This window comes from Geotrypetes seraphini, chromosome 5, assembly GCF_902459505.1.
Source record: "Geotrypetes seraphini chromosome 5, aGeoSer1.1, whole genome shotgun sequence".
NCBI lineage: Eukaryota > Metazoa > Chordata > Amphibia > Gymnophiona > Dermophiidae > Geotrypetes > Geotrypetes seraphini.
The window spans coordinates 19,021,807-19,046,544 of NC_047088.1; the positions used below are offsets into that span (position 1 = coordinate 19,021,807).

The window sequence follows — 24,738 nt, forward strand, 5'->3', positions numbered from 1 at the left end:
CTGAAACATTTTTTTCGGCCAATGCAGCCCAGGGAAGCCAAAAGGTTGGACACCCCTGCTGTAAAGTTTTCTCTCTGCCTATCTCTTGCTTTCTGCTTATCTCTTTCTGCCTGTTTCTCTCTGTATGCTTCTGGGTCTCTCCTTTTTTCTTCCTGTCTTGCCTCTCTGTCTCACTGCCTGTCCTGCTGCCTTGCCCTTACTTTCTCTCCCTGCCCAGCTGTTTCTTTGTCTCATTCTCTCTCGTTTACCTCTCTGCCTCACTATATTTCTAAGCCTTTCTGCTCATCTCTCTGCCTCATCATGTCTTTTCTTTTGTCTCTTTCTTCCATTTGTCTCTGTCTCTCTCATTTTGCCTTTCTTTCTTTCTGCCTGTCTCTTTTTTTTTTTTCTTTCTTTTCTCCCCTTCTAGATAGATCTAAAGCTGTCAAAACAGAAGTCAGAGAGGCCAAACTCCGAATGGAGGAAGAGCTAGCACGGAAAATTAAGAAAGGGGATAAATCTTTCTTCAGCTATATTAGCGACAGAAAAAGAAACAAAGATGGGATAGTACGCCTGAAGCAATCGGACGGTAACTTTGCAGAATCAGACTCTAAGAAGGCAGAATTACTAAACCAATACTTCTGTTCAGTGTTCACCCGCGAAGCGCCGGGAGCTGGTCCACAGCTGCAGACGGGAGATAACCGGAAAGACCCATTTCAAGATTTTGAATTTACGCCCAGTAGTGTCTACAACGAACTATCAAGACTCAAAGTAAACAAAGCCATGGGACCAGATAACCTACTCCCCAGAATGCTCAGGGAGTTAAGGGAAGTCCTGGCAGAACCATTATCTGTTCTTTTCAATCTTTCCCTAAGCACAGGAAGGGTCCCATTGGACTGGAAAACCGCCAACGTAGTCCCACTCCACAAAAAGGGCTGCAGGACAGAGACAGCAAACTACAGACCAGTGAGTCTCACGTCTATAGTGTGTAAACTCATGGAAACACTGATCAAACAGAATATTGACACAATCCTAGATGAAGAAAAACTGAGTGATCCACACCATCACGGGTTCACCCAGGGCAGATCTTGCCAATCTAATCTGATTAGCTTTTTTGACTGGGTTACTAGACAACTGGACGCCGGAGAGTCACCGGAAGTGGTATATTTGGACTTCAGTAAAGCATTTGATAGCATCCCTCATCGAAGATTACTGAACAAGCTGAAATCGATAGGATTAGGAAACACTCTAACTACATGGGTTGGGGATTGGCTGAGCGGTAGACTTCAGAAGGTGGTGGTGAACGGTACCCCATCCGAAGCATCGGATGTGATCAGTGGAGTGCCGCAGGAATCGGTCCTGGGCCCGATTCTATTCAACTTATTCATAAGAGATATGACGCAAGGACTTAGAGGAAGGGTATCACTGTTCGCCGACGACGCCAAACTTTGCAACATAGTAGGCAGATGCTTATTACCTGATAATATGACACACGACCTACTGCTACTGGAACAATGGTCAAATACTTGGCAGCTAGGCTTCAATGCTAAAAAATGCAAGGTAATGCACCTGGGCAAAAGAAACCCGCGTAGAACTTATGTACTAAATGGTGAGACCTTGATCAGGACCACGGCAGAACGCGATCTGGGGGTGATCATTAGCGAGGACATGAAGGCTGCCAATCAAGTGGAGAAGGCTTCCTCCAGGGCAAGACAAATGATGGGGTGTATCCGCAGAAGTTTCGTCAGCAGGAGACCATCAAGTCATGATGCCGTTGTACAGAGCCATGGTGAGGCCCCACTTGGAGTACTGTGTTCAGTTTTGGAGACCACACTACCGAAAGGACGTACTGAGGATCGAGTCGGTTCAGCGAACGGCCACCAGGATGGTCACGGGGCTCAAGGATCTCACGTATGAAGAAAGACTAAAGAAATTGCGGCTGTACTCACTTTAGGAAAGAAGAGAACGGGGAGATATGATTGAAACGTATAAGTACATCACAGGACGCATTGAGTCAGAAGATGATATCTTCTGGCTCATAGGACCCTCAACCACCAGAGGGCACCCGCTGAAAATCAGGGGAGGGAAGTTTCATGGCGACTCCAGGAAGTACTTCTTCACCGAAAGAGTGGTGGATCATTGGAACAGACTCCCACTCCAGGTGATAACGGCCAGCAGCGTGACGGATTTTAAGAAAAAATGGGATACTCACGTGGGATCTTTAAGGGAGTAAATTCAGGGGGGGGGATACTTGGAATGGGCAGACTTGGTGGGCTATAGCCCTTTTCTGCCGCTTTTTTCTATGTTACTATGTTTCTATACCAGAACTGTTCTACTATTGTTTGGGACTAAAATTAATACCAGGAACCTGTTTGTCTCTGCAAGAAATTTTATTCACCACAAATAAAATCTAACGTGTATAATAAGATCATCAATATTTATATCATGAGTATATAGAGTGCTGGATAAGATAAATCAATTGATTGCAAGCCAAGGTCCCTTCCTCATTTAAGGTAACAAAGAAAGTTGCTCTAAGTGACAAGACAGTGCAAGGTATGAAACCTTTAGGCCAAATTTAAATAATTCAGCGCTCGAGACATATCCCTTCCATTGCACAAACTGTTTATGAATACTGCTTGAAGAACATCGCTTATGTGTATGTTTAATTAGGGGTTTTTTCAAGTACAGTATAGTAAAGGCAACAAGCATCAGAGATGTAAACAGTGGCATAATAAGGTGGGGTTGGACTGCCCCGGGTGCTGTGTCAGTGGGGGCACCGGCACCTCTCCACCCCATCCCACCACACCACACCAAGCTCACACCATTCCTCTCTCCCACCCCGTACCTCCGTATTATCTTCCCTAGCGCAAGCAACTTCTGCCTGTTGCTCGCGCCAGCCTGGTTCCCCTCTGAATCACTTCCAGGTCACGGGACCAGGAAGTGACATCAGCGGGAAATCCAACGCTGGCGCAAGGAGCATGCTGAAGTCACTCGCGCCTGCAAAGATTTAGAGGTACCAGGGGGGAATAGAGAGTGCAAGTGTGGAGTGGGGGCAGAAAGAAGTGGGGGTGGGGGGGCAGGAAGGTGCAGAGGTGGAGAGGAGGGGGGTGTGCCTCTTACCCTTACTACGCCACTGGACGTAAGTCTGTCTCTAGAAATTGGGGGTAGACAACCTTGGCATTCAGGTTTCTCTAGCAATCCACTAGGATCTCAGGTCATTCCTTTGAAAAGAATGGAAAGGGGATGGGATTTGTACACCGCCTTTTTGTGGTTAAGCATTCAAAGCAGTTTACATATATACATGTACTTATTTTGTACCTGGGGCAATGGAGAATTACATGACTCGCTCAGGGTCACAAGGAGCAGTGCTGGGATCTGATCCCACAATCGCTAGCTGGACTAAATCTGCTTCTCTGGTCTTTAATGACATTTTCTTCTCTGCTAGGAGATGGAGAATTGTCCTGGGAACATCCTGAAGGTGATATGTTTCGGCAGCCTGCCAATCGAGAAGCGGTACGTGTGTATGGTTTAACAGAATGCGATGTGAAACCTTCTGTACACCGAGCTATTAAACATTTGAGGTGATGACAGATGAAATAAACTCCCTAGAACAGTCTCAAAGGAAGAACTCATAGTTTGACTCTGGGCATACTGTCAGCATTATGTTAGAAAACATTAGGACACCGAATATATTTCTATACAAGGCTGACTTTAGTTTTGGCCTTGGATTTGGATGGAAGACCTATTATAGAGCTGAAAAAGCTGTGCTCCTAAACAAAATGATTTAAATAAGTGATAAACAGAGGAAAGCCTGAATAAGAACTGGGTTTGATTCCTCGACTTGGCTTCTGACTCTAGGGGTGGTAGTGCTGAGGATACTCCAGGGGCAACGTTCACAACAATTGTCGTGGATGATAGGGGAAGATGGGAATCCAAGTCATTGCATAACAGCGACACCTACTGGCTGTTCACTTGTGCTGACTTTCTAGTGGAACCCATACTTCTTTCCACTTAGTCAGAATGCTGCTGTCGTGTTGCCTCTACCTGATGGGAGAAAAGCTGGAAAATAGGGATGGATCTAGTTTCTCTACCATTCATGACACCTGAAGCTAGGTAACCAGCAGATAAATCTCCTCTTTACCCCAATGTTGGTATCTAAAGTTGTTTCTGCATCAGCTCTCCTCTGTTCCTCATAAAAAAATGAAGGGAGAGCTTGAGTCATACTTTCAACCTTCAACCATGGGTTAATTAGGTGCTTGAGGGATGTCACTTTTATTGTCGCTGGCATTGGGTCATCAATGGGTAGATCTCTTCCATCAAGAGCTAGCTAAAAATCGGCCTGCTTCTTCCCTTCATTGTCTCTTTTTAAAGATCATACCTCACTCTAGGACCTGGTCTACTTAAACAATGCAGTCTGCTGAGTCTTAGGTTAGAAAGGAAGAACTTATTTTCTTAATAATATATTTGTGTTTCTATGTAACAGAGACATTCATACCATCGCTCTCATCATGACCTTCCAGTCAGTTCCAGTAGACAGGCATTGAGCATCCCACGCTCTTCCAGTGCTCGGAGTAACCGCGAAGTGCTTCCAGACCCTTATCAAGCGTCGGGAACGATCGTACAAATTGTCCTCAACAACAAACAGAAGCATGGACGAGGTAAGGAATAAGTTCATCCCAGGAATCTTTAGACGAAGGCTCCAAATGTATGGCACCAACTTCTGTTAATACATTCCCTGCATTTGACACCTGCTCCATAGGCCAGCTGGGGATGCTATAGGAGAGTCACAGCTACCACATAGTAACAAAGGCTAGTGGCCAGACTTAGGGTGCAGCATTGTGTGAAACGCTGGCCACCGTTGGTGACCCGACCGTGCTTTACAAAAATTTAAACATTGAAAAAGTTCGAGTCACGTTAGTACCTCATTTTTGACCACTTTCTTATTTATTTGCATTGCATAGCACAGAGCCCCACGGGTGGTTTTTTTTGCCAATGAGGTTCTCCGCCTGAACACCTTATGCCACAGCTGTGGCGATGGGAGGGCTTCGTCCAAGGCTTTTTCCTCCCAGCGGTGGCATATTTGGCTTGAGCTGTAGCTATATCACTTCATTGCACGATCCATGTGAATGTATTTTTGTATATTTACATTGGATTTTCACTACTTCTCAGTGGTCAATAGGCATTTAAATTTAAACATAATTGCTGTTTCAATAGGCATTTCCCTGTTAACTTAGGCACTGGTAGGGCGCATACCGGCACCTAAGTAAAGGCGCCGTTTGTAGAATTTCCCCCTATGCGCTAATATTCAGTGGCCATCTTGCCTTCAACACCTGCGTTCTCCTCTCTTTCCAATCAAGGACTCCTTTCGGAACAGAATAACAAACGCTTCCACCCCTTCCCTCCTGTATTTTCCCTTTCCCACTCATTCCCTTTTGTATTTATTTTGAACTCCATGTATTTTTTATTCTCTGTCTGGAAAGTTTTGTCTGTCTAGTAATTCCCCCCTTATACTTAAATTTAACCATCATTGTTTTTATTTTAAATTGTGTTTTTTATGTGATACTTATTGTAAACCGTTTAGCCAATTCTTTATAGATGGTATATCAGATATCAAATAAACTTGGAAGCATTTAGCTGGCTTGGCGCTCTTTAATTGGCCAGCAGCCATTCCTACTCAGTTAAATAGTGCTAAATGTCTGGTGGACTGAATCTCACACGAGTTGCTCTGTGTTTTGCAGTTTGTGTCTCTAACGGAAAGACGTACTCCCACGGGGAATCCTGGCATCCACATCTCCGGGCATTTGGAGTCATCGAGTGTGTGCTGTGCACCTGCAATATCACCAGACAAGAATGTAAGAAAATCAACTGTCCCGACCAATATCCCTGCCGATACCCTCAGAAAATAGAGGGCAAATGCTGCAAAGTGTGTCCAGGTAAAGGAAACCAAACCCCTGTGTTGTTGTGTAACAGGTTCAGGGGGTTGCCCTCAACTTGGGCTCAATTCTTTCAGTTCCTCTGCATCATCACACTTGAAAACCATTTCTAGTTCAGGTAAATCTCTTACTTCATCTTATATAAAGACCGAAGCAAAGAATTCATTCAGTCTTTCTGCTATGACCTTATCCTCCCTGAGCGCCCCTTTTGCTCCTTGATCATCCAACATAAGAACATAAGCAGTGCCTCTGCCGGGTCAGACCACAGGTCCATCCCGCCCAGCAGTCCGCCCCCGCGGCGGCCCAACAGGTCATGACCTGCCTTAATCACCAGAAGGGGCCCCCTTGCCCCCTCATCGAAGTCCTATCTTCCCATCAATGTCCTAACCCTCCGGCCTTGCACCTGCACGACCTGGTGAGCTGTCTATACTTATGCAACACCCCAGCACCTCCTTCAGTACCCCACGATCCCCTTTTCCCTCAGGAATCTGTCCAATCCCTGTTTGAATCCCTGTACTGTACTCTGCCGGATCACTTCCTCCGGGAGCGCATTCCATTTGTCCACGACCCTTTGGGTGAAGAAAAACTTACTTGCATTTGATTTGAACCTATCTCCCTTCAGTTTCTCTGAGTGCCCCCTTGTACCTGTCGTCCCTTTTAGTCTGAAGAACCTGTCCCTGTCCACCCTTTCTGTGCCCCTAAGTATTTTGAAGGTCTCTATCATATCCCCCCTGAGCCTCCTCTTTTCCAGAGAGAAGAGCCCCAGTTTATCCAGCCTCTCAGCATATGGGCAGTTTTCCAGCCCTCTTACCAGTTTCGTTGCCCTCCTTTGGACTCTCTCAAGAACTGCCATGTCCTTCTTGAGGTGCGGCAACCAATATTGAACGCAGTATTCCAGATGTGGGCACACCATCGCTCGATACAGCGGCATGATGACTTCCCGCGTCCTGGTTGATATGCCCCTCTTGATGATGCCCAGCATCCTGTTGGCTTTCTTCGAGGCTGCTGCACACTGTGCGGATGGTTTCATGGATGGATCCACTAGCACACCCAAGTCTCTCTCAAGTCCGGTGTCTTCCAGCAATCTCCCCCCCCATTTTATACTCGAACAACGTGTTCTTTTTCCCTATGTGCATGACCTTGCATTTATCTACGTTAAAGCGCATTTGCCATTTGTTTGCCCAGTCCTCCAGCTTATCGAGGTCCCTTTGCAGTTCCTCACACTCCTCCCTGGTCCTAACTCTGGCGCAGAGCTTGGTATCATCTGCAAATTTTATAACCTCACACTTTGCGGTTCCACAGATTCCCTCAAAGGTTTTCTGCTTTTGATGTACCTAAAAAAATTGTTACGATGAGCTTTTGCCTCTTTGGTAAGTTTCTCTTCATATTCTTTTTTAGCTTTCAATATCAAGGTGGTTAATAAATCCCAATAAATCCCACGGTCATTTACATTCACTCAAGGACTGTAAGTATAAGTGATCACACCATAAATTATGTATGTTTCTGGAAGATTGTGCTAATATTTTATAAAGAAAGTAGGCATTTTGGCCCGGATTCTCTTTAGGGTGCCGGTATTGATGGCTGCCTAAAAAGTGGCTGCCGATTGTGTGTCAATCACGCAACGGCATCCTATAGAGAACTGAGCCTCTGTGAGATAGGTGCCAGAAATGTAGGCCAGGGTTTTCCGGTGTGATTCCGGTGCCAATTTTTTAGGCGCCTTGAAACTCAGTTAAAAAACAGTGGTTGAATGGTGTTTATAACTGTGTTTAGGCGCTTTCTGGGGCCTAAAAAATCGACACCAGTTAGAGAATCCAAACCTTTCTCAATAAAATAGGCTTAAAACAGGTGCCTTAGGGCCCCTTCTATTAATCTGCGCCAGAGTTTTTAAATCACGGGCCAACACGGTAAATACTCCAATGCTCACAGAATTTCTATGAGCATCGGAGCACTTACCTCACCGGCCCATGCTAAAAACCCTAGCACAGCTTGATAAAAGGAGGGTGGGGGAGGGTTAGATAGCATTTTGAGTAGGAGCCCAGTCTTCAAATTACCCTTGTAGAGTCCACAGTGATATTTACAACTTCTCTGAGGCAGCTGCAAGATTTTTGAGAGCATTTCTGAGCTACTGGTGGTTGTTTATGAAGACACCTAGGGTGTCTGTTTTTGTTATGAAACAGGTGTGAAATAGGTGCCTCTGTGGACCCTTTTCGCATAGGAGCTTTGTTAAATAATGAGGTCTAAAATGGCGGTAGGGCAGTGAAGATCTATCATTGGGTGAGGTGATTCCAAATAGAAGCTCTGAGATGTGTTTAATTGACTTCCACAGGGGTGGAAAAGAGTCTCAGGTAGCCACTTTCCTGAACATGATGTAATATCCCCATTGGCTGTTGTATCCGAGAAAGAACCGGGAAAGTTCAGGCTGATACATTATTTGTCATGCTCAAAAAGAAGTTACATTACACAACATTACATTAGTGGCTTTTATTCTGCCATTCCCTTGCGGTAAGTTATCTGGACATTTCCAGAAGAGTTACAGAGTTGAACGCAGAGCCGGATTTTCCTATAGGCTAACTAGGGCCTCAAGATCAAGAGGGGCCTACATTCAAATTGTTAGCAAAATTAAAATTACACTATTCTAAAAACAGTGAACACTAAAACACTGAACCGAAAATAAGGAGAAATTCTACGCATATGACTAATAAACAAACATAAAAATGTATTGGTTAAGATCAACGCGTTCGGCTCATTGGATCTGTTCATTTGTATATACTAGATTGCACCAAAGTATAGTTCATACGTTCACTGATTGCTATGGAAAATATTGACGTGCCTTTTGCTACTAAGCTCTGGTTTGTTCTTGCATAAATAAAGTGCAGATTGGTGTAGATTGGAACAGACAAACGAACAGACCTATTGATATCCCGACGTTCGGTTATATTCGTGTTACTTCGATAATATGAAACACGTGTTAATGTTATTAGAAAAGATTCTTATTTTAGGATTGCGTACACGATCATTTGATTCTCGCCTTTTGAGTTCAGTAGGTTCAATACTTTAGTGAAGTGTTTATAGACTATTGAAAAATTTTTTTGTGACAATATCTTCATTTCGCGGAATTCTAAGTAAGTTCTTAACATATGTTTTAATTTGCATATTTAAAAATGTATATTACGTGCTTTATTTTATATTTTCATGATTATATCATAAATAATAAAATCCTAGAGCGCGCATGTATACTTGGATTGAATCAGTTCTTAAATAAAATAACTATTAACATAAAATTTAATATGATATACAATTTGATATTTTCTTTTTTGTGATCTGGATTTTGTTTGAATAAAGTTCCATTTTTGGTTTAGTTTAAGACTTAAAATTCATAATAATTCATACTTAAACTTTAAATGTGAATTATTATGAAATAAATTTATCTGAATTGAATTTGGTTTAATCTTCAATGTATTGAATATATTTAATTTAATTTGATAGAAAATATGATAATTTTTATTGCGTATTTTATTTTCGTAGTCACAGATTTTGAATTTTGTTTCTTTGTAAATGTTGTGTGTTATGTTTGATTAGTTATTGTTACAAGTACTATATATGGTGCTGAGAATAAATGTCCAAATAAGTGTTCTTGACTTTTTTTTATTTATTATCCATGTCACATTTTTTATAAAGGTTAGTACCAATAACAACATGTTTCATTTAACATTTTGATATATATCACAGTAATGATGTATTTTATTTTCTCTCATGTAATTTACAAACTTAAAAATGGGAGGTGAAAGGGCCTCATAAGTGGAATAGCCTAGGGCCTCTTTTCATCTAAATCCGGCCCTGGTTGAACGGGTTACTTTGGGGGACTGAAGTGCTTTCTGCGGTGTTAGTTTGTTTTGATGGATTTCTTGAATAGCAGGGGTTTTATTTCTTTTCTGAAAGTTTTGTAGTCTGGGGTCGTGGTCAGTAGATTGGAGAGTTGGCAGTCTAGTTTCGCTGCCTGCGTGGCCAGTAGGCCATCGTACAATTTTTTGTGTTTGACGCCTCTGATTGGGGGGAGGGAGCATGAATGGTGTCTGTCAAAGATTTCCTGTCCTCGAGGCTTGCTCTGTGTGATGTGCCTCTTTTGGCCTGGCCATTAAAGAATTTTCTCCTCCTCACACTGTTTGGGATGATATCAGTATAACATTTCTTTTGGGTTATTCCAGAGGAGAAGGTGTCTGAGCAGCAGCTGGACAGCAAAAGTTACTTCTGTGGGGAGGAAATCTTGTTTGTGTATGAATCTGTTTTGCTGGAGGAAGGAAGAACTGTTAGAAAAATAGCCGCTGAACCAGCAAAGACCCCACAGGTGGAAATCCATGTGTGGACAATCCTAAAAGGTACGGTAAGAGGGTATTGTAATGTTTCTGTGTTAATTTTATTCACGTTGTGGCTCACTCAGAAATGTGGGAGGCATCCTATCAGCCAATGAAATCAACCTTTATTCAAACATGTGATCCCATGCATTTGAATAAAGACTGATTTCATTGGCTGATAGGATGCCTCCCTTGCCTCTTTTGCTGTACCATTTGTATTTTGAGGCGAGGTGTTTCTTCTTTCGTTTCATCGCTTAGAAATGTGATAATAGGCAAGACATTAATAATACTGTAATGACAATAATAATAATAACTTTATTCTTCTATACCGCCATAATCAGACGACTTCTAGGCGGTTCACACCTAAGAGAGCTGGACAATCAGCGAATTACAATATGCAAATTATTAAAATACAACATTTTACACAAGAGTGGACATAATAGCAGTATTAGATTTAATGAAACTTCTGTTTAGGAGATAAATCTATTAAACAATGCAGTTTTTATTTCCTTCCTAAAGGCATCCTCAAATGCAGAGGGAAGATGCAAGGCTCAGCCTAATTTCTCTGTTCTATGAATTGTATGGAGCACTAAACTCAGGTCTTCAAAGCCACAGAAACTCTAAGGGCCCCTTTTACAAAGCCACGATAGCGACTCCCGGCACGGCAAATGCAACATAGCCTATAAGAACTGAACGGGCTGTATCGCATTTGCCGTCCCAGGATTCACTACTTTGTAAAAGGGGCCCTAAGCTTGTTCACGATGTTCATAGTGTATATTTAAGAGCTGTATTTGCGTAAGTTTAATCCAGTGTATCGCAAACTGTGTGCATCAGCAGATGCCAGGTATACCCCAAGATGCCAACGAGGAGGAGAGGCGTCAGTGCCAGCTGACTGCTTACAGGACATGCCTCTCGCAGCGAGAAGCACATCCTGTAGTCAGTCAGCCAGCAACGGTGCCTCTGCTCCTTCTCCTTACCTCTCCTTCTGCAGCACCCCTCCCCCCACCGGCGGTAATAGGAGGCTCAGGGCCATGGCTGAAGGACATCTATGCATGCATGGACATCATTGCATCGACATCTGCGCATTTCCGGGTGCCCTCCAGCTGCAGCCCCGAGATTAGTGTGCCGCACTTTAAAAAGTTTGCGACACTGGTTTTAATCCACGATCTTGACAAATTTGCATATTTTGTGATCATGCCAAGTTCTTGAGCAATGCAGGAGCTCTCTTTGGCTTTAGAGCCTTCGAAAGAGTTCCTGAACTCCAGAGAGTCCCTTTGGGGCTCCTGGTGTCCCAAGTTGGTATTGTGCTCTGTATGACACACTCCCTAGCACCCCAATCGCACCACTGCACCATGGCCCCACAGGGGAGACAATGGACAGGGAACAACTTTTGTGCCCACATCTCCCTTGCACCCTGGGTGGCCGCAGTGCTTGACCTTTTATTTCAATGACTTATCTGCCCAGTTTTCTTACTAAAATTAGATCTCTGCGTTCATTTTGAAACAAAGTGGAAAACCTCAACAAGACAGGCTTAATTCATTTAGTTTCAGAATAAATTTATATAAATATAATCGGATGTATCTGTGCATGTATGTATGTATGTTCCAGCATAACTCTGAAACACATAACTCTGGACAGATTTCAACCAAACTTGGTATCCATATGACTTACTATCTGGGGAAAAATACTGTGGGGTTGGGAAGGGGGTGATATATACAAATTACTGAAAACGATAGTTTTCGGTCTCGCTGAGATGAATACTCAGCAAAACTCTGAGACACATGGAGAGATTTCAACCAAACCTGGTACACATATGACTTACTATCTGGGGTGGGAAGGGGGAGACGTAAAAATTATCAAAAACAACAGATTTTAGGGTCTACCCCATAGTTTTTGGGCTCGCTGAGATGAATACTCAGCATAACTCTGAAACGCATGGAGAGATTTCAACCAAACTTGGTACACATATGAGTTACTATCTGGGGAAAAATACTATGGGGGTGGGAAGGGGGCGACATGTTAAAATTATCAAAAATGACAGATCTTAGTGTCTAATCCATAAACGCAAGGAGAGATTTCAATCAAACTTGACTTACTATCTGGGAAAATTGGGATAAATAAATATCTGGGCAACGCCGAGTAACCAGCTAGTTGAAAATAAAAACCAATAGAATTAATTTAATGCGTGTTGTTTCCACATAAAGCACACTAAAATCAAAATTTTACACAATGAAGAAAACTTTAATTAAACAAAACCAAGAAAAAAAGGTGGAGGGGTAAAAATAGCTGGTGTGCACATCCCTATTTGGCATCATTTTCCACTTGTTTTCAAGCACTGCAGAGTGAAAGTGGATTGTTCAGCTCAGGCTGTGTTCTCTCTGGGGCCCATATTGCAGGCGCCTAGATAATATGTTTGGGGTCAATATTCAGCCTTTGGCGGTGAGTGTTTTGCTCACCACTGTTGGCATTATTCCTGCATATTAACAGTGTTAAAAACATGGGGCTGATAAAGATACGTAAGCTCTTCTTTCATACAGTGTTGTAGGTAGGATATTGTGACTCCTCCGTGTCCCGGTATCCACCCATGTAATTAGAACCGCAAAAGGCTTCTTATGGCTAATTTATGAACTGCAGACTCCTATGTACCAGATGCAGGCAATGTTTATTATACCAAATATTTTGTGCAGTTGAAAATACCACCTTATAACAAACCAAGGGACCTGACAAGGTCCGTGTTTCGGAAAACACTCCTTCCTCAGAGGTCGGCTTTTGTTTTACTAGTTTTGCATCGCACACTCTAAGTGGAGAAGGATACCATACAGACGGCTGTTTTATACCTTTTATTGCGGTTTACTTTATACCTTAGCAACCGTGGACCTCTGAGGAAGGAGTGTTTTCCGAAACACGGACCGTGTCAGGAACCTTGCTTTGTTATAAGGTGGTATTTTCAACTGCATAAAATATTTGGTATAATAAACATCTGGTACATAGGAGTCTGCAGTTTGGTTTTGGTTTTTGCTTTGGCTGGTGATACTGCAGTTTTCGTTGGATTCCTTTGTGTTGTTATGGCTAATTTATGAACATGCTGCTTTGTCTTAGGCATTTTAAAAGGTTTTCACACTGAAAGAATATCAAAGAGAGAGTTTGAAGATCAGCAGGAATTTAAAGAAGTAACCTGGACAACTCCAAGTAAGTGTGAGACTCCATTCCATGCTGCCAGTGCTGATTTTCTGCCAAGTCACAGTGAGGCATCAACCTGGAATCTTTTGGAATGAATTGGAAGCTGGTACAGCAGCCCAGCAACTTCACACTGTACATGCACAAGTCTAGGGTTACTGTACATCCAGATTTACCCGGACATGTCCTCTTTTTAGAGGGCAGGTCCAGGCGTCCGGATGGCTTTTCAAAACCCGGCACTTTGTCTGGGGCATCCTCCGCACATGTGCATCCACAATGCGGTGATGTCACGCGCGCATGTGATGTCATCGCGTTGCATGCGTGGATGCCCTCCCGACCAAGACGAGCAGGCTGAGGAGGCGAGGCTAGGGGTGGGGGTTGATGGAACTGGATGGGTCTGTGGGTCGGGATTTTACATACGTAAAATCTGGTAACACTACACAAGTCCTTCTTTCATCTAGCAGACTGACAGAGGACTGGGCCCCTGGAAATAAGGATCATAGGCCCCTAACCACCTATCAAACGTGATTAAATTAGATGGAGCAGTGGAGTAGCTACGAGGGGGGAGGGGGGCTTGGGGGGGCCTGGTCCCTCTCTGCTTTCATGGCTGGTGGGGCTGCAAGGGTCCTGGAAGTGATGTCAGAGAGATCGCCGATGCGAACAGCAACCTTGCGCCAAGGAAGTAAAAAAGGCAAGGGGCAAGTGTGGCAAGGAGAGGAGCAGGGGAGGCGGATAGAAGGTGGGGTGCCGCACCCTTAGGAAGAGTGTGCCCCGGGTGGACAGCTCCCCGTACCCCCATAACCACGCCACTGTCCTGGGACACACTTCTAAAGACTTAGAAATGAACTTGAATGTGACTAAGTGGTGGAGATGACAGAGGCAAAACCTAGTATCAAATTCAAATTCCGGGGGAGAGAGAGATGTGGTAGTTCCAGAGCTCAAACAGAGTCCGACACAGATTAGATGGGGTTTGCATTTGTCAAGATACTACAACCAGTAGATAGTAAAAGACAAACCTATGTGGAGGAAAATATTTCAGATTAGGGAACATATGCATTTTCTCCCTGTAATATTGTGGTGTAGGGTTTCTTTCATTGGTTGTAGTATCTTGTTTGACTTAGAGTAGATATACATCTTTCACTATCCTGTTTGGTTTGCAACTTCCGAGTGTTGTGCCTCACCAATTTTAACATTCTCTTTGATTCGAAGGTCAGTGGAAAATCTTCACTGAGGGGGAAACTCGAATCAATCAAATGTGTGAAAGCAGAGTGTGCAGGACCGAGCTGGAAGATCTGGTGAAGGTTTTGTATGCGGAGAAACCGGAAAAGAGCCTCTGTTAAGAAAGAAAGAGAACCTGTATGGGAGAAGTGAGAGAGACCCTGAACTCGGGACTTGCAGCTGGACTGCAGAATTACGCTGAGCCTGTCAACAGTGCCGGAAATAGCCAACACTTCAGTATCCTCACCAGCCGGCAATCTGTTCCCCACGGAGTAACTTGGTGATGAAGTGCGTGGATTGCAAATGTCTATTCTGTTGCTTTAAAACTCTGAATTATTTCTTTCTAAGGATGACCAGACCTGGTTAATTAGCTTGGTTGAACTCGGTTTGCAAGTGCATGAGGATCTCCTAACTCTGGTTTTCTGCCTGTAAGGTTGAGACTCAGAAGACTTTCAGGTGGGGCAGCAGATGTAACTCCACTGTGAAAGAGAGAGCTTAGGTCTTAGTATCCTGTTTCCAACAGTGGCCAACCCAAGTCACAAGTACCTGTCAAGATCCCAAAGAGTAAAACAGATTTTATGCTATCTTATCCTAGGAAAAAGCAGCGATTTCCCCTAGTGGACTTTTGTTTTAGGAAATGATCCAAACCTTTTTTTAAACCCTGCTAAGCTAACTGCTTTTGTTACGTTCTCTAGCAACAAATTTCAGAATTGAATTAGTGAAGAAGCATTTTCTCTGCTTTGTTTTAAATCTACCACAAAGTAACTTCATTGCATGCCCCCTAGTCCTCGTGTTTTTGGAAAGAGTAAGCAAGCAATTCACATCTACCAGTTTCATTCTACTCAGTATTTTATAGACCTCTATCATATCTCCCCTGAGCCATCTCTTCTCCAGGCTGAAAAACCCTAGGCACCTTAACCTTTCCTTATAGGAAAGACATCCCATCCCTTTTATCACTTTCGCCACCTTTCACTGTACCTTTTCTTATTTCGCTATATCTTTTTTTGAGATACAGTGACTAGCCCGACGCATAAATAGAAGACAAATGATCTACCCTTACAACTTTAATAATGACAAATGTTCTTCCATTGTAACCCCCTTTCATAAATCTTTTGTAATCCGCCTTGAACCGCAAGGTAATGGCGGAATAGAAATCTCTAATGTAATGTAATGTAATGTAATTGTTCACAGTATTCAAGATGCAGCCATACCATGGGGCGATACAAGGGTATTATAACATTCTCATTTTTGTTTTCCATTCCTTTCCTGATAATTCCTAACATTCTATTTGCTTTCATAGTCACGTTGCACACTGAGCTGAGGGTTTCAACCTCTCCTCAACGATGCTTTTCCTGAGTGGTGACTCCTAACCTGGAACCCTGCATCGCATAGCTATAGTTTGGATTCCTATTTCCCACATGCATCACTTTGCGCTTGCTCATGTTAAACATCATCTGCCATTTTGATGTCCAGTCTCACAAGATCTTCTTGCAATCTTTCACAATCTTCTTGTGATTTAACAACTTTGTGGCATTAGCTAATTTAATTATCTCACTAGTTATTCCCATCTCTGGATCATTGATAAATATGTTGAAAAGCAGCGGTTCCAGCACAGACCCCTGGGGAGCCCCACTATTTATCCTTCTCCGTGGAGAATATTGGCCATTTAACCCTTTCAGGACCATAAGGATCGTAGGCCAATTTTTGTGGTTTTGACGACATTTTTATGGTAAAAAGGGCTTGCAGATGCCAAAAAATTGATTTTTTTGGTGAAATATCATTATTTTTATTTAAAAAAATCACACTTCTGGCTTATGGACAGTGTGGCAAGTGAATCTTCTCGTCAATCTAGCAACGACGCTAATGAATGAATGTCGGAACCAGTTTGTTTACATAAAGGCAGTATCCTATGGAATCCGTACATATCAAATTTAGAACTGTAGACTATCCCAATCAAAATTGATAGGATTTTAAAGTTAGGGGACAAATAGGTCCCTTGGTCCTGAAAGGGTTAACCAGTTCTTATTCCATAATAGGACATTACCTTCTTTTCCATGACTTTCTAATTTCCTCCAAAGTCTTCATCAGATGCACAATATCAATTGGCTCATCTTTATCCACATGTCTATTCACCCTTTTGAAGAAATGTAGTAGATTAGTGAGGCAAGATTTCCTTTGGCTAAGGGCTCCTTTTACGAAGGCGTGCTAGGGTTTTTAGCACGCGCTACAGCATGTGCTAGCTGAAAAACTACCGCCTGCTCAAGAGGCGGTAGCGGCTAGCATGCGTGGCATTTTAGCGCGCGCTATTCCACGCGTTAAGGCCCTAACGCGCCTTCGTAAAAGCAGCCCTAAATCTATATTGCCATTGTTTCATTAAGTAATTTAAAATGCATTATAAGTTATATGTTGATTCTCTACTAAATTAATTAAAATTAGATTTAAAGTTATAAGTTATTTAATTAATTAAAGTAATGAAATAAATATTTTGGTAGGGAGGTGGGGAATTAGCCTGTGATGTTAATAGTTCCAGTTGGAAAGATCTACTCCTAAGTCTGAGGCATTTCCCCGTAATAATTAATTAAGAATTGAAATAGTTTAAACAATTAGATTTAAGGTTTATAGTAAATTTTAACAAATTATTTTGGAATCGGTGTCTCTTTTTTGAGTTTTGTGAATGGTTTTTGTTATTTGTTTTATCAATATAGTACCATTCGAATTTTTGTTGTTTCATTAGGCCATGTTTATGTTTATACTCTATAATTTTGTTCTTTATAACAGTCTCACGGTCTATAATTTCCCAGATCACCTTTGGGACCCTTTTTTAAATTATTATTTATAAGTTTTCAATTTATACAATCACGATAAACTTGTACAGAAAGATGATTCATGAAAAGAAAATTATCAAAAGAAAAGTAAACAAGCAATTAAAATAACCTGACGTAAATCTTCTCAAGTCCTCAAATGGATCCAAGATGTAAATCAAATGCGAGTACATCAAAAAGAAACAATCTTTATAGAATCATAAGCTATCGGGGAGTAAGGACCTCTAATCTATTTAGCACTCTCCTTCTCCAGTCGGGACAAGGATAGGAAGGTCGTCAGTTGGGGAGGGTCGAAGAAAACATACTTCTCAGTTTTAATAATTAATTACACATTTACAAGAATGTCTAAGGAAAAAAGTCGCCCCTAAGGCCAGAACCCCAAGTTTTAACAAAAGAAATTCTCTTCTACGCTTTTGAGTCTCCCTTGCCAGATCTGGAAATATTTGTATCTTGTAACCAAGAAATTCTTTTTGTCTATGTTTATAAAACATTTTCTTTAACCAACTCTTATCAGGGGTAAGTGCAAGCGTTAAAAGTAAAGTGGATGGAACAGACATTTCTCTATCAGATAAATCTAATACAGCTGAGATGTTTATAGGGTCTTGATTTATTACTTGTTGAATATCTCGAGTCTTAGTCGGTAAATAATACACTTGCGTAATAGGTGGTAATGCAGGTTCAGGTATTTCCAATATCTCTTGAAGATATCGTTTCAACATATCTTTAGGTGTTACCGTAGAAACTTTTGGAAAGTTAATCAGTCTTAAATTATTATTCCTAGAAAGGATTCAATTTTCCTTCTTAGACTTATATTATTTTTAATCAAAGTCTCTTGAAGTTTCTTTGATAATCCTATATCTTCTTGAAGAGTATTCATTAAAGATTTAGAAACTTCTAAATCTTTTTTCAAGTTCCCAATTTCAATATAATAATTATTAATTTTTCATAGTAACATAGTAGATGACGGCAGATAAAGACCCGAATGGTCCATCCAGTCTGCCCAACCTGATTCAATTTAAATTTTTATTTTTTTTTTTCTTCTTAGCTATTTCTGGGCGAGAATCCAAAGCTTTACCCGGTACTGTGCTTGGGTTCCAACTGCTGAAATCTCTGTTAAGACTTACTCCAGCCCATCTATACCCTCCCAGCCATTGAAGCCCTCCCCTGCCCATCCTCCTCCAAACGGCCATACATAGACGCAGACTGTACAAGTCTGCCCAGTAACTGGCCTAGTTCAATCTTTAATATTATTTTCTGATTCTAAATCTTCTGTGTTCATCCCACGCTTCTTTGAACTCAGTCACAGTTTTACTCTCCACCACCTCTCTCGGGAGCGCATTCCAGGCATCCACCACCCTCTCCGTAAAGTAGAATTTCCTAACATTGCCCCTGAATCTACCACCCCTCAACCTCAAATTATGTCCTCTGGTTTTACCATTTTCCTTTCTCTGGAAAAGATTTTGTTCTACGTTAATACCCTTTAAGTATTTGAACGTCTGAATCATATCTCCCCTGTCTCTCCTTTCCTCTAGGGTATACATATTCAGGGCTTCCAGTCTCTCCTCATACGTCTTCTGGCACAAGCCTCCTATCATTTTCGTCGCCCTCCTCTGGACCGCCTCAAGTCTTCTTATGTCTTTCGCCAGATACGGTCTCCAAAACTGAACACAATACTCCAAGTGGGGCCTCACCAATGACCTGTACAGGGGCATCAACACCTTCTTCCTTCTACTGACTACACTTCTCTTTATACAGCCCAGAATCCTTCTGGCAGCAGCCACTGCCTTGTCACACTGCCTTGTCCTTCTAATTGTTGGAATTGAGAATTAAAATGTCTTGTTAAAATGTTTATTTTATTTTTATTTTTATTTTTCCTCTAACTCTACTTTTCACTTCTCTATTACCCTCCAGGTACTTTAGTTAGATTGTGAGCCTTCAGGACAGTAAGGGAATTTTTCAAGTACCTTTCTTATTTCTAATCTTAATGTATATTTTCTGTAAACCGCTTAGAACCTAACGGATGTAGCGGTATATAAGAAATAAATTACATTACATTACATTACATTAAAAGTCTTTCCCAGATTAGAAATCAAATCGCAAAGGGATTCTAGTGTAACTTCCTGGGGTTTTTGAGGTAAGAAAACTTGTTCCGTCTGGGCTGTTCTTACTTCATCAGATGTTGAATCCTCAGTTTCTAAGTTCAGGCTCTCTTGTGAAAACTGAGAGCCTAAACTCCCGCTTGGGACCCTTTTTAAAAATTGGCATTACGTTGGCCACCTCCAGTCTTCCAATACCATGCTAGATTTTAAAGTGAAGTTACAAATTACTAACAATAGCTCTGCAAGTTTATTTTTCAATTTTATCAGTACTCTGGGATGTATACCGTCCAGTCCAGGTGATTTGCTACTGTTCAATTTGTCTAATTGCCCCATTAAGGGCTCCTTTTACTAAGCCGCGTTAGGGCTTTAACGCGCGGAATTGCGCATGCTACATTGCTGCACGTGCTAGACCTTAACGCCAGCGTTGAGCTGGCGTTAGTTCTAGAAGCGTAGCGTGCGGTAAGTTCCTGCATGCGCTAAAAACGCTAGCGCACCTTAGTAAAAGGAGCCCTAAGTCTTCCAGTTTTACAGAGGTTTGTTTCCGTTTCTATGAGTCATCAGCATTGAATACCACTTCTGGCAGCGGTATCTCCCCCACATCTTCCTCAGTGAAGACCAAAGTACTTATTCATTTAATCTCTCCACTATGGCCTTGTCTTCCTTAACTGCCCCTTTTACCCCTCAGTCATCTAATGGTTGAACTGATTCTTTTTCTGGCTTCTTGCCTTTAATATACATACAAAAGGTTTTTACTGTGTGTTTTGCTTCTTTTCAAAGTTTTTGTTTGCCTTCCTTATCAGTACCTTGCATTTGACTTGCCATTGCTTATGCGATTTCCATCCAGATCCTTCTTCCACTTTCTGAAGATTTTTCTATTAGCTCTAATAGCGTCCTTCACTTCATTTGTTAATCATGCTGGTTGTCATATGGTCTTCCTTCCATCTTTTTTAATGCATGGAATATATCTGGTCTGGGCTTCCAGGATGGTATTTTTGAATAACATCTATGCCAAATGTAAATTTTTGACCTTTCCAGCTGCTCCTCTAGGTTTCTTTTTTACCATTCCCCTCATGTAATCAGTCGCCTTTTTTAAATCTCTGGAGTAAGTATAAACTGCATTTCCTGTGTGAATTTATTCCAGGGATTATATTAAATCTGATCATGTTATGATCACTGTTATCCAGTGGCCCCAGCACCATTACCTCCTGCTATAATTCATGCGCTCCACTAAGAACTAGGTCTAGAGTTGCTTCACCTATTGTCAGTTCATGATGAAATCAATGACTGTTATAAGGAGCAGCTCCTTATAAGAGTCCTTGATTTCATCATGCAATTTTACCTTCCTAGCATGTCCTGATGTTGAAATCACCCATTACTACTTTGTTATCCAGTTCATAGGCATCAGAACGGGGGGTGTCCACAGGGGCCATGGCCTCCCCTAAAATTGACACTGCCCATCCCCCTTCCCTCCCTCCCCTGTCAGGCTCTTCACCTGTGGGATTGACTTTATTCTGCTGCTCAGTGGCAACGAGCAGGAACGCACTTTGGCACTGAGCGGCTTGTTGACTGGCTCCCGTGAATTCTCTCGAGAGAAATAAATGCTGCCTGTGGGGGAGGGAAAAGGAACGGAGAATTTTTGGACATAGGTGTGTGGAATGAGAGGGAAAGAGAGATGATGAAAGGAAGAAAGAGGGAGAATTGTTGGACATGATAGTGGTGGAGAGGAGGGAGGGAAAATGTTACACTGGGAGGGAGGAGAGATGACCCAAAGAAGGGAAAGATGTCAGACCACTGGAATGGGAAGGAGAGAGAGAGAGATGCCAGACCACAGAATGGAAGGGAAGGAGGGGAGACAGAGATGCCAGACTGCAGAAAGGAGAGGTGAGAGATGTTAGACCTCAGGAAGAAGGAGGGAAGGAGAAATAGATTCCAGACCTTGAGAGAGGAGAGAGATTCCAGGCTATGGGAAGGAGAGGAGAAAGATGCCAGACCATATGAAGGGTGAAGACAGAGATATCTGACCATGGGAGAGGGAGGAGATGGTGCATAGGGATGGAGGGGAAGGGGAGACAGAGGGAGGAGATGGTGCACAGCAATGGGTGTGACAGGGAAGAGATAAGAAGAAATGTTTCTTATGGATAGATGGGAGTAGGGGAGAAGAAAAAGGAAGGAGATGGTACACATGGATAGATGGGAAGGGAAGGCATGGAAAAGTAGGTTTTGAGAAGAAAGCAGAAAAACGGAAGAAAGTTGAATGTTAAAAGTTAATGCTAAAGATGTATGTATGACAGAAAGTGAAGGAGAGAAAAACAGCAAATGGATAAGGTGGCCCTGGATACACAGTTAAGAGCACAGACAGAAGGAAGTGCAGCCAGAGACTAGGAAAGATAGTTTGAAAACCAAAATCACCAGACAACAAAGGTAGGGGAAATGATTTTATTTTCAATTTAATGCCTTGGGGGAGGAATTGCTCCTGTGTTTCTTATCTAACGAAGGTGCCTCTGTCTCCCAGATTGTACGAGATTCTATACCGAAAGGCTATTCATCTAAGTTATGTTTTCTGGATTGGTCCGGGGAAGTCATCTGACGAGATCCAAGTGAAAGCGTGCTAATTATAATTTAGTCTGTGTAAGGATGTGGGTGAACTCACATCTTATCATAGGTGTTCTCCGTGCACTTCTTTTATTATAATTAAGACCTGAAAAGTTACCTCTTGTGACTCCCTGGGAGAGTGAGAACCGGACCTTTGAACAGATCTGGATTCCATCACATAAAGGAAACCTTTGCTGCCAACCTACATTACAGCTTCTCCAGTGGCTGATGAACTCTTGTTCTGGTACCAAAAGAATGCTTATCTTCAGTGCTGAGTAGAGGACGACTTCCCTTTCACCTGATTTTGTGCCAAAGCCTAATTGGATGGTGAGAATACGGAATTCTATTATCTTATCAGCTGGGGTTAGATAAATTGATCCTATTGTGGTTCGGGATAAGGAGAAGTGAAGCTACTCTTGGTGATAATCTGTAATATTTGCTGCTAATCAGGAATTATTATTATAAGGAATTATTTAGAGTGTAAGAATTAGTTTTACTTATTTATCTAGCAAGAATGTTGTGATAATTATGTACTGAGTTTCATATATGTAATCGGATATTTTGTGAACAATATTTAGTTATTGCTGCTGGCTTTTGAATTATATTTTTCTATTTTCATAATAAAAGTATTTCTCATTAGCCTGGGTCTGGTGTCGTGTAAGTAGGCAAAGAAAGCTGAACCTGGCGGAGATATTATGGTTTTCCCTAGAATACTAACAGGCATGTATTTGTTTATGTAACTGATTAGTGGACCATAAATCTTTCTACAGCATCTGAATTTAAAAAAGCTTGAGTCAACTACAGGGGAAGGGACTGTAGAGCTTAGTAGTTGCTATGGAGGGGCATACTGAATAGTCGTCATCTTTTTTCTCGGTTTCCATGGCTGGGGTAGCACCCAAGGCCCAAGGCACCATTAATCCATCCCTACCCACTGGCCCTTTTCAAATGTCTGTGGCTTACTCCCATCCTTGCTGCCATTCTGATAAACCATTACCACAAAAAGAGAACAAGAATTGAACGTTTTAAAGTTTACAAAATATTTTTTTCTAAAGTGGTAGTTCTTTGTTATTGAGAAAGACATGGGGGAAGCCACTGCTTGCTCTGGATCGGTAGCATGGAATGTTGCTACTCCTTGGGTTCTGGCCAGGTACTAGCGTACTAGCATTTTTTCTGTTATGGCCCCTACCATCTGGAATTCAGCACCAAATTATATAAGAGAAATTACATCCCTTGATAAATTTAAAAGTAACTTGAAGGCCTTTCTTTTTAAAGACGCTTTCGGTGTATAATAGTCCTTCTAAGGACGGTAATGGAAATCTGTTCCTTGCCATTTTTTAATCATTTTAGCCTATTTTACAAAATACTAGACAATTGATTTTATTGTTCCCCTTCCTTTTGTTTTGGTCCTTCTCCCCCTCTTTCTCTTTATACAAATTGTGTTTCTGCCCTTTTCCATCCTGTAAGTTAATGTTTGTCAGTGCGTTTGATTGTTTGTAGCATTATTTGTAATATGTTTTTAACGTACGCTCTTTTTATACTTTGTTTTTATATTATGTAAAACCGCTTTGATAAGGCGGTATATGAAATTTTCAAATAAACCTGAAACTTGAAACCTGATCTGGATTGGCCACTGTGAGAACAGGCTTCTGGGCTAGAAGGACCATTGGTCTGACCCAGTAAGGCTATTCTTATGTTCTTATGCTTATGGATGTATGATTACCAGGTTATGCACTTTGCCCTCCATAGTAAACTCTCACTTTCCACTGAGAATGCTTAATATAGACAGTAGCTAAGTGAGGAAGACAGGTGATCAGACAGAAAGAAGAAATGAATGTGGTCTATATTACTTTTGTGACTTACAATGCTATAGTTAACTAGACTGAGCACTAGGGAAATGATATCACAGAAACAATGTGAGAAATTCAGAGAGTCAGGAGCGACAGCACAAATAAAATCATCTTTTAATAAAAGCGTGAGATGGAATCTTATTTTCAGACAAGAAATTACAATCCTGAGACACTCTAATTTTTTCAAATTAGAAAAGTACGTTTTGAGTTACAGGTGATTCGTTATTAACCGTAAATTACAATTAAAAGTGGGAATAATAATTGTGGTGTGTAAAAAGAGAGTATCTATAGGTTGTGCCTTTTGTACCTCTCACAGAATGAACAGATGGAATATTCCCACTGCTTATTTATGTGATAAATATGAGAGAAATGACGATGTTTTATAATTGCTGTCTAGCATTTTCCAGTCTTTTCACATAGCCAGTGAAATATGTCTTTACACTCGCAGAGCAAGAGACGGGCGGGGACTTTGCATTAGAGAATGACATGGTGACAAAATTCATCACCGTTCCCGTCCCCGCGGATAACCGCGGGAAATAATCCCATGTCATTTTCTAGTGTCTATTTCATCCTCTGTCCTTCTACACCAGCATTCTTCAAAGCAAAGCTTGCGGGTCAGTGGTTGTGGCCATTCATACTCTGATTCTTCCCTCTTTCCTTAAAGAATGACATGAAGATGGTTATCCGCGGGGACGGGAACGATGATGAATTTTGTCACC

The 24,738-nt window shown here is 41.8% G+C and overlaps 1 protein-coding gene and 1 long non-coding RNA gene across 3 annotated transcripts in view; one reads left to right on the forward strand and one right to left on the reverse strand.

Moving 5' to 3' along the window:
* Positions 1–15,846, forward strand: part of CHRDL1 (chordin like 1) — a 45,063-nt gene extending 29,217 nt beyond the window's left edge. For both annotated transcript variants that reach the window (XM_033946565.1, XM_033946566.1), the window contains exons 5-10: positions 3,425–3,492; positions 4,463–4,637; positions 5,718–5,912; positions 10,118–10,288; positions 13,364–13,453; positions 14,651–15,846. In XM_033946565.1, the coding sequence (XP_033802456.1) occupies positions 3,425–3,492; positions 4,463–4,637; positions 5,718–5,912; positions 10,118–10,288; positions 13,364–13,453; positions 14,651–14,781 (830 nt within the window). In that variant the 3' untranslated portion in view covers positions 14,782–15,846. The remainder of the gene's footprint in view (positions 1–3,424; positions 3,493–4,462; positions 4,638–5,717; positions 5,913–10,117; positions 10,289–13,363; positions 13,454–14,650) is intronic.
* Positions 1–24,738, reverse strand: part of LOC117361361 — a 180,524-nt gene that overhangs the window by 51,071 nt on the left and 104,715 nt on the right. The gene's annotated exons all lie outside the window — the stretch shown is intronic.